Raw genomic sequence first — 10,153 nt, 5'->3', positions numbered from 1 at the left:
CCGTGCAAGGGTCAACAACTTAGCGTGACATAAAAATTCATCTCCATGTCCATTGTTAGAGTGATACTTCTATTTTTTTCTTATGAGCAATATAGTGATACTTCTTTACTGTAATGCTAACTTGTCTAAATTCAATATATTTTGTTAGAAGTTGGGGTCCTTCAATTCGCAGTCGCGTGGGAAGAAACTGTCATGTCGTCCAATTTTATAGTACTTGTAAAATGGAGTTGACAAAGATACGTCGACTTTGTTAGGGGCCTATAGATATCAACTCTAAATTGAATTTAGATTTCTGTTGAAAGGTGAATATGTAACTTGGGCAAGTCAGTAGCCATCAATGAAATCAGTGACGCCTTGTCAATGTCTATCTCGAACCAACTCAATTCTCATTGACAAATGCGAACCATTCATATGCAGACTACAAACGTAAAACAACGACCACTAAACAAAACATTCATCCAACATGCTTGTTTGGACACGGTATCAGAGCATATTCGAGTTTTCACGACCATGAAACTTCAGGACCCAAACTAAAAAAAAAAGTGATGCCTTGTAATCTAAAATATATATAATTCTTGAAGGGATAATAAAGGGAAGTAGCTTTCATCCAAGGACTGGTCCATAAGAGCTTAGCAATCTTTGCCTCAAGTGTCAATGTACATATCAGTTTTGTTGTTTAGTGAAAGACAAAGGAAATCGAACGAGACATGGAACTGTCAGGGATGGATTGTAGTTTTGCGCGTCATGTCTACCGAAGAAATAGAAATTCCCCGCTCCAAATTTTATTTTTTTTCATCACTAAAATGAAATGGCAATTGGGGGACGCATTCTTTTTTCATGGCACATAAAAATTGCTGGAAACCCGAAATGACGCTCAAATTGTTAGAATGCGACGTGCCGTCTTATTGCTAGTATGGGAGGGAATAAGGACAATGTACTTGGTCTATACGTCTAGAACCTTGTACGATTAGCTATGCCGTTAGTCCACCGGGGCGTAATGAATATTTATATGACCGATGGTGGGACAAACAAATTCAGCGCAATGACATGGTTGGGACTCAGATTCTCAATCCTTACTTATGTATTTGTTTGGCCAGTAAGGGCACTGAAAATTGCCTCATAAAAAAAACCAGGCCGGAAAATCGGTTTTTTGATATTTTGGTTTGGCTTCGGTTCGAAATTTCGATTTGGCTTCTTTGTTTTCGGTTCAACAGATCTCCATCCAAGTAAATTCTACCCTTTGGCTTTTCTTTTTTTTCTTTTTTTTATTATTAATTTTGAAAATGATGAAAGTTTACAATGGAAAGAAAGTGAAACCGTCGAGGGCTTGCACAGTCACGCACGGGCACGATGCTCTGCTGCTGCAGTCCCACTTCTTCTCCTTTCCAAGGCTTCCGACGGCCTATTCAACGGAGACTCGGCCACTCGGCCTCTCGTTAGCCTTCAGCCCTTCATATCGTCCTTCACTCCTCGACGGCAAGTCAACTTGATGAGCTTCAATTGCTTTTGCTGGCTGCTTTATTTACTCATAAGCTTGTTCCATTTCTTTCATTTGGTTAATTGATGAACGTGGAAATGGGTTTGATAATCGATGGGAATGGGAATATTATTGAATTGGGATGAGCTGTTTGGTTTGAATTGATGAAATATTACAGAATTGAGATGTTTGATTCATCAATTGTTGCGGTAATTGATGAAATATTGATGCATTTGGCACATTCACAGAGTGCATGTCCATATAGCTCCTTGTTTTATCATGTATTTAGTATTGGTTTTAGACTTTCAAGGATTACTTTTTATGTATATATATATATAAGTACAAAAAATATTTCTAAGCATATTTTCACGATTCTAAGTTTCGATTTTATGGGCCCTTCAATGTTTCTACTTAGAAACTCGAGTTTGACAATATTGGCTCCTATTTCTTTTACAATCAAATTGAACCAACAACCCGAAATTCTTTCTAATGCAGATTGGCCATACTCCATAACATCTATAGTACATCTTGTTTGGGATTACAGTTGAGTTTGTCTCAACTCTAATCTAACTTATATTTATTTATTTATTTGGATTGTAATGATTGTATTATTAAATTATGAAAAAAAAGTGAAAAAATAATGAATAATTGAGAGAAAGTAATGATTATGTGTTGAATTGTGAAAAAAATAATGAATAGTTGAAAGAATTTAGTATTAAAAATTGAATTGAATGGTTAAAAAATTAAAGAAAAAAAGAAAGTAATAATTTTATTGTTGAATTGAAGATAAGTAAAATAGAATTAAAAAATTAACTCTAAAACCAAACATGGCATTAAAATGACTGTGCTATACAATTAAAATAAATTACTTCAACTTGCAGTAAATTATTTGAGTTTTTAGTAAATTTTAGTAAATCTTCCGGTCCAGCAGCTTGATCGCATCAGTGACTCGCTCTCGATTGTGCATTACGGCTTATCTAGAAACCGGATTTCGGTTTGGTTTGGTTAGATTAAACCGAATTTGACCAGTTGGAACCTTCCTCCCTTTGGAGTTCTTATATTCAGCCATCAGTCATAGAAGAACGACGAAGAAGACGGTGAAAGAAGAAGAGTCAGTTCTCTACGTCAATCAGTCACCTTCCCGGCTGTCGACGCCGGCCACTGCAGTTTCCGACATCGTGAAGGTATCTTCGGTCACCTCTCGGGCCTCTCAGGCTCTGGGCTCCTCCCTGAATTCTCTGCTGTTTCTCCACTGCAAACATCCCACCAGACTCTCATGTGGTTAATCTTCATTGAAGTGGAATTCGTCGGAGGATTTTTCAATCTTTGTTTCTTCCCAATTCAACTCGACAATCCTGCCTTACTCTTAATCTTAAGATTCGCACTCCCACCTTGATCTTAGGGAAATTTGGCTCTCATCACTACCCCAAACTTTGATCTCCTCATTTGCGTTTCCACCTCATTTGGGGGTCAACCGATGTCTCCTGCGAACCATGCAGTTCAAAAATTGAACTTTTCCTTCGTCTTAACACATTCATTGCTGCTCGTTGTAATGTATCTCTGTAATTTCGTAAATTCTCCCTTTGAGATCAACTATTTGCTTCCTTCCCATCGAGGCTTCGAAATCGTGGGCTAATCCGGTCCCTGCAGTTTTCATCTTCTAAAAACAAGGGTTCCTCCTTATTTGCTCTTTCCAGTACATACATATTGTTCTTCAATCTTTCTTCACCATTCACCTGCTGTTTTTTTTTTGGTTTTTTTTTTTATCTTATCTTTCGGTTAGGTAATAGTGAAACTCGTCCTCCAAATTATATTCGGATTGTGTGGGATTTTCGCGGTAAACTTGTATTTAAATGGTTTGATTATATCATAATTTAGCATCTCAAGATGAAGATACTGGTAATGATCATGGAGGCTTAAATTTTTTATTTTTTAATCTGCTATCTGACTTTTTTATGAATTGTGACTAATTTTGCATATTCAACTCCAGGCTCCAGCAATATGGTTGGCACAGATACTAGCCGGAGGTCATACATTGGGATAGCTCGAGTCAGTAGCATTCTCTCCTGGAGTTGCTTCATATTTACTTTAAGCTGATAGCAATTAAAAATTTAGACGCTAGTGGATCGTACAGTGAGTTGGCAGTCATGAATCATGCATATTGCTTGTGGGTGTGGGAAGAGTAAAACCAGATCGGAAGCTTTGTTTTATCTCGCCATGTTTGAGTTGACTTAAACATCAAGGCAATATAGCTGTTATCCTTTTGTCATGTCCCTCATTTGAGCAACTGAATGTTTTTAAACTCTTTGAACGACTATGGCGGGTCTCCCTTTTAAAAATTTAAGTTGGTGGAAGTCATTGTTGCGGAGGTGGGTGAAGGAAGAGTTCTAGCTCATAGAAATCTTTCCTTCTTAAACTTATGCTACATATATGATTGTTTCAATGCTTGCAGATGAGCAGTCTTGCTATTCATCTACTGTGGCTTCTCATCCATCTCGTCATCAGCATATTCTTCTTTGTGTTGAAAATAGCTAATGTGCTGGAGAGCTATCTCATCTCAAGTGGGTTCTTGAAGAAATATGAGAGCATTAATGTGGGAAAGCTTCGATACCTGGCCGTAGTGGTGGATAGTGAAGATGCTCTACAAATAAATAAAGTAATTAAACTTGTACAGTGGCTAGCTGATATTGGTGTGAAGCATGTGTGTTTGTATGACAACGAAGGTGAGGATATCCAAGCGATAGGTCCACTTTATTTAAAACTTCTCAAGTTTGCTGATTTGGCTTAAATAATAATTCTTCTCTGGTTACAGGAATTCTGAAGAAATCCAAGGATATTATATTGAAGAATTTGAGCTGTGTTAAGTTATTTGAGGTATTGTTATCGTTTGATCTCAATAGCGTAAAAGGTTTAGGTTATCTCTGCCGATGAATTCTTTATGGCTTTTTCAAGTATGCCATCTCTTAGATCTATACACTTTGCTTCCAAGCATGCTATCTCTTAGATCTATACAGGCCTTGACTTTCATAAAATTGAGTCACTGAGCTTGTATCTCTGCCTGCCAATTGCAATGTGCACTGGCAATCTTTTGCATTCTTGAACACGTACACAAACAATTTTTCCTTGATTACTCAATTTGCAGACTGAGAACAAATGCTCGTATTAATCTTCTATCTCAGCGAGAACAAATATTTGAACCCAAATTTTTAAACCATTCTGCAGGAAGGCGACGAGCAGTCATTACGTGGCAAAAAAACCATGAGTCTTGAATTTGCTTCACAATCTGATGGAAAGGAAGCTCTGGCAAAGGCAGCTAACTTACTTCTTAAGAAGCATCTGAAACTGAGAAGTTTGGGCGAGAATCAGGAGGAGAAAATCTTCACTGAAGCCCACATGACTGAGGCACTAAGAGCTGTTGGTTCGTTACTTTTATGCCTGCTCATCTGAAAAATTTTAAACATGGTAGACTTCATATGCAGAGTCTAAATGCATTTCTTCTGTTAATGTAGGTAGTGGCGGACCAGAACCAGACCTCCTCTTGGTGTATGGACCTGTGAGATGTCATTTGGGTTTCCCTGCATGGAGGCTTCGATATACAGAGATTGTGTAAGTTCTCTCCCTGAGCAGTTTAATGTTTTTCAGCTAGTGTACCATTTCATGGTGTTTTTTTTTTTGTGATGCCAGTGAGAGAATTCGATTATCTTGAAGGGCTTTAAATAACTCTATGAGCGATAAATATAACTTTTTCCTTCCAAGCATAGATATTAAATTCACATCATGATTATCTAACCTAGTACTGGCTGTGGTTGTTTGGCGTTTGAAATAGGCTTTAGGTTGTGCTGCCTAGTTTTACATTCAATTTGCAGCATGTTTCCTTATACACGGTTTGTTTGTGCTTGGTATCAAATATTTTAATTGCAACACCTTTTACAATGGCGGAATAAGCAAAACATTGACTTGGGATTTGGCTGCTGAAGGCTTTTTGTTACCAGAATCTTTACTTTCAGGAATTCTGCTTACATGTCTTTCTCAAGCCGTGAGAATCTCTGATGTGATTGGTGATCGTAATTTGTATGTTTTACATGTTATGGAAATTCCGTTCTGATTCATAGGCTAAACTTCAGCCTTCCCGTGGTGTTGTAGGCACATGGGACCTTTGAAATCCTTGAAATATGGTTCCCTCTTGAAAGCTATTTACAAGTTCACACTGGTCCGCCAGAACTATGGTAAAAAACTTCTGCCTCTCGTTTGCCTTCCTTTTAGAGCCGGTACTTTCTGGTTTTCAATGCTCTTGATTGATGTGTTTAACAGGCAAGTGAGGGACAGTCCTGGAAGCAGATTGACGTACACATACCGCAAAATGTGCCAGAGCGAAACAGTTACTTATTTCCTCTTATTTATAGGTGAATAAGTCGATGTTATGCATGTAACACTCAATAGAAATACTCCTATGTGAATGTGTTGATAAGATCTCATATAACGTCCAGGCAGAACCTCTATTCTATGTCCAAAACTCTTATTGATTAATATAACCATTCAAGTTTACGATGGCGATCTTTACTTGAGCTTCTTGACACGGTTGTCTGAATATGAAATGTCCTATGCAGTGTACTCATTTGCTTTTGTATGACTGCATAAATCTAGGTGAGGAGGCTGCAATTGTCCTCATCGCCATTGCAATATGTAGATTTAATTTCGATAAAATTGTTGATGGAACTTAAACTGGTAGATTAATGTTTCAGTTGGTGGAGAAAACATGAATGTTCAAGTAGGTTCATATTTGCCCTATAATTCCTAGACTTTGAATTTACCCAGGTAAGGCATCGTAACGGACCCGATCCAGAGAGTCTGACTAAACTCTGCAACTTCGCTAACAGACTCGAACGTCTTCTCGTACTTCCCGTCCATCATTTCCATAACTCTTCCATTGGGGTCGTACTTGATTGCCACAGGATCCTTAGTGAACCACGGGATCGCATCCTCTGCGACATAGCTGACTGCCTCTGTTTGAAGACTCCCTCTCCCACTGTTGAGGGCTACCCAGAACTCTCCCTTGTGGTTTCTCTTTATGTTGTCCGGGTACCTCCCAAGCTGCGCGAACACCTCCGTCGTACCAGCCCTCGGGCCTCTGACCCAGAACCTCAGGAGCTGGATCTTCCCTGTCTCTGCTATGACGAGGAACGAATTGTCCTTGCTCAGGGCTAATCCATTCGGGAACGAGAGTCTGCTGAGCAGCACCGTCACCTTACCAGTCCGTCGATTGTACTTCATCACCCTCCCGCTCCTGTCCCCCCTAGCGATCGCCATTATATAGTCCCTGCAAGACGAAGAATAAAGTTAATGGCGCCAACTTGTATTTGCGGCGATGGACACTTTCAGTTCACATAAAGCGGCTGGTGGAATTACTGTTTCGAATTAATCGCGAGTCGAAACTTTTCAGGATGAAGTCTTTAGCCCATGCATCTTCCGGTACCCAAGTGGATGTGGTAGTTTCAACCTAATAAAAACTATGTTCCCGGTCGACAACCTAGCACGAAGAGGGAGATTGTTTCCCGACAAAAAATGTTTTTATCTGTACTTGCTCTTTCCAGCTACGAAAAACTGATTACGCGAGGCGGGCTATAGTTTATTGCATATGAGACCATAATCCTGGGAGGAGCATCTCCTTTGATGGAGGTTGGTCCACATAACTGCTAATACACCAACCGGGAAGAAACCGTGCCATGAGAGTAAATGAATTGAAATGGACAGCTCGAAATGGATGGTATGAGCTATTAATTCCTAAGCAGACAGGACCATATCTATGCAGAATACAGGCCATTTTCCATGCCCTGATCACTCAATCAGTGTCAATCACTGATCCCTCCCAAACCCACAAACTATTATGGCTCTGTTCGGGACCTCGGCCTCCCGGAGAATGGCTCAGCTCACGAAAATTATGAATTCAGACCTAGTCCTACCTGAATCACCCAGACTCCGAATTAATTATCACATCTTTTCTTTGGACTGCCCCTGCGTTGCCTTTGGCTAGCATCAGGTGCTAAATGAGGTTGACATGGCAGTACGAACTGCCATACCGAGACTCCTACATGGATCCAGCAATGGTGGTTGCTGGAGTACATCTGAAGTCCAATGTTTTCGGACCACGTAAAGTGGGTCCGACGGGTTGTTTCGCCCACTAGACCGACCGGATGGTCCATAATCTTATCATCTTATATATCTATACATGTATCTTCCTGGAGGGCTGGTCTGATCGTATTAATAGGAGCTGGGACACCCACAATCACTAAATTTATGTATTATTGGTCCCTTTATGGTAAAGAAAGACTCTTCTTTTTGGAGAATTTGATTGGGAGAAAAGAAGAACAGAGGAAAGACAGTATTCTATAAACATGAATTGATTCAAGCGATTTGACGTTCATTCTGTTTAAGTAAGATCTTAGATTAGAGTCCTTATGAATGCGAAAAATTCATGTCGGGAGAGATTTACTCCTTGGTGGACCGACTCGGCTCGACTGTATTAGTCGGGGCTCAATTAAGCTTTCGGATACTAGGTGCACACCAAAAAAAAGACACTATTCTGGGAGAATTTAATTCTAGTAATTATGGTTGTACCTTCTTTCGTAAAATCTGCTACTGTCCGTGAAGTATACATCTCCGCTGAGTGGATCAACGTCCAAGGCATTGGTAAGTTTGAAGGGGATTCCGCCATAGCCAGCGGCCAGTTGTTCGGCCGCTCCGCTGCCACCTCTTCTGGCCTTCAGAAGGCCAAAGTAGGCGTCTGCGATGTAGAGCTCACATGTCCGGTTATCAAACTTCAGGCCGAGTGGCCTTCCACATGTCTGCTCCATCCTCGGATCAGTCGATCCATCACATAGTTCTCTTTTCCTGATATGTTCAACTCTTTTCAGTGAGGACAACAACAGAACGATCACACCCGGAAAGGTGCTCTTTATGGTATAAATTTGCTAAAGGTCAAGAGCTTGCTTTGATGGATTTAATGTGCATATATGCTGTAGAAAATGATGCATCATTGAACCGTGTGGTCCAAAATTTGCTATGTTAATTGAAGTACTCGGATTGAAAAGAATAAGATCGATTGGAATTAATTGCAGTTACAAAAAATTCATGCAGTGGGAGCAAAGTACTTTTCCGTGAAGTCGAACCGAGTTTTCAAGTGTCGTCTCTTTCTCAAGTTAAATAGTTCATAAGATGACATGCAAGGTCTCATTCGTGCAGATTCAACCTGAAAATTAGACGCATTGGATGGAGGCTGAAATTTACAATTTGTGTTCCTTTGAAAGTCTATATTTTTCGGTTAACCGATTGATATTGTCTCTTCATCAAGTAACTTACGAAAAAGATTTTCTCGATTTGTTCAAGTAATTTACTAGAAATTGAAGTGATTTAACAAGTAATGTACTTAGATTTTTAATGCAATCTTTTTATCTAAAAGAAGCAAGAAACAAAGAAAGCGGTTTCTACCAAATTGGCCACAACGAGCCACTCAAATATTAGCAGTTAGGTAAGCTTGTTTGGGCAAAAACAAGGCAAAAAAGAGAAACGTCAAATCTTTTCGATGTGCACGTGTATTGAAATTGCATGCATTTTCATACGACAAGGCTTTCAAGTTTTGCATGTGACTTTGGTGTCTTGCCTGCCTGGCGAAGTTACGGCAAACTCCGACCAACCGCGGCGCGCCCCAAGCCACTTGAGGATCCGGCCGTCGGAGACTCCAACATACGGCCCTCGTCCTCTGCAGTCAAAGGCTATGCTCTCGGGGCCGGTGACGTTGGGGAGGAGTATCTGCCTGTATCTTTTCTGTAGGTCCGTGCTGAGCAACTCGTACGACGATGTCAACTCAGGGGAGATCGAGAAGAAGATGAAGGTGAAGAAGAAGCAGAAGGCCCGAAATGGGTGACGGAGAAGTGAGTTCATGGCGACAGAGTCAAATGCTTTAATTGATGGCTATGAAGGGCAGGGGCTATGGCTTAAGAGGTGCATGGAATATATATGTAATGACGACAGGCGAGAAACATATAGTCAATTGAATTAATTTTAAATTTCACATCATACAAAAATAAGACACTATCAATAAAGGGGTAATAAGGCAATGATACACACTCTGATATAGAACCGAAAGGTTTTTTTGAGTTAGATTCACGCCAATTAGACTCTCCATAATCCTATATGTTGCCTTTTTATTTTCATGTATTAGGCTCATAAAGAGCTCCCTTTATTACCGAAAAAATAAAGAAGACATATACAAGCAAGACTGAAATCTAATCTAATATAGTAGTAACACTCGTCAATAACAAAGAAGTAAGAGATTTCAAGTTCTATTCATAAGAATCTCTCATTAGCCATTCATTTCCCCTCTTCCAATCTCTGTACTACATCCATCTTTCTCCCACGTAAACAGGAAAAATAATGATAAAAGGGAGCTATTGTATCATGCAGAAAGTTTCTGGTGCATGCTAGATTAGAGCTAATTGTTGTGGCGTAAATATCAGGTACATTTTGGAGGCAAAATACAACCTACAAAATAGTATAATGTACAAGGACACACTGTTATTTAAGAATAAAAAAAATTTAACTCTCGTACCTCTTTATTTAAATTTTTTTTTCACTATCGCCAAAAATTATTTATATTTCTTTATTTAAATTTTTATTTTT

At 39.5% G+C, this 10,153-nt stretch overlaps 2 protein-coding genes across 3 annotated transcripts; one reads left to right on the top strand and one right to left on the bottom strand.

The window, feature by feature from the left end:
- Positions 1-2,502: 2,502 nt before the first annotated feature.
- LOC116211958 (dehydrodolichyl diphosphate synthase complex subunit NUS1) lies at positions 2,503-6,037 on the top strand. 2 transcript variants are annotated; one of them, XM_031546508.1, is made up of 8 exons: positions 2,508-2,661; positions 3,468-3,526; positions 3,930-4,200; positions 4,290-4,351; positions 4,700-4,895; positions 4,987-5,083; positions 5,621-5,703; positions 5,789-6,037. In XM_031546508.1, exons 2-8 carry the CDS (start codon positions 3,479-3,481, stop codon positions 5,794-5,796), a joined length of 765 nt encoding a protein of 254 aa, XP_031402368.1. In that variant the 5' UTR covers positions 2,508-2,661; positions 3,468-3,478; the 3' UTR covers positions 5,797-6,037. The 2 variants fall into 2 exon arrangements, with proteins under 2 accessions (XP_031402369.1, XP_031402368.1); XM_031546509.1 differs by lacking the exon at positions 3,468-3,526 and having other exon boundaries at positions 2,503-2,661.
- A 144-nt stretch (positions 6,038-6,181) lies between these two features.
- LOC116211957 (protein STRICTOSIDINE SYNTHASE-LIKE 10-like) lies at positions 6,182-9,480 on the bottom strand. Its single transcript, XM_031546507.1, has 3 exons — positions 9,135-9,480; positions 8,093-8,365; positions 6,182-6,794 (listed from the first exon to the last, which is right to left on the bottom strand). The coding sequence occupies exons 1-3, from the start codon at positions 9,413-9,415 to the stop codon at positions 6,272-6,274; spliced, it is 1,077 nt and encodes a 358-aa protein (XP_031402367.1). The 5' UTR covers positions 9,416-9,480; the 3' UTR covers positions 6,182-6,271.
- Positions 9,481-10,153: the final 673 nt, after the last annotated feature.

The sequence above is a fragment of the Punica granatum genome, chromosome 6 (assembly GCF_007655135.1).
Source record: "Punica granatum isolate Tunisia-2019 chromosome 6, ASM765513v2, whole genome shotgun sequence".
Taxonomy (NCBI): domain Eukaryota; kingdom Viridiplantae; phylum Streptophyta; class Magnoliopsida; order Myrtales; family Lythraceae; genus Punica; species Punica granatum.
The sequence above is the reverse complement of the archived record's forward strand: the minus strand, read 5'-3'. Positions and strand labels throughout refer to the sequence as shown.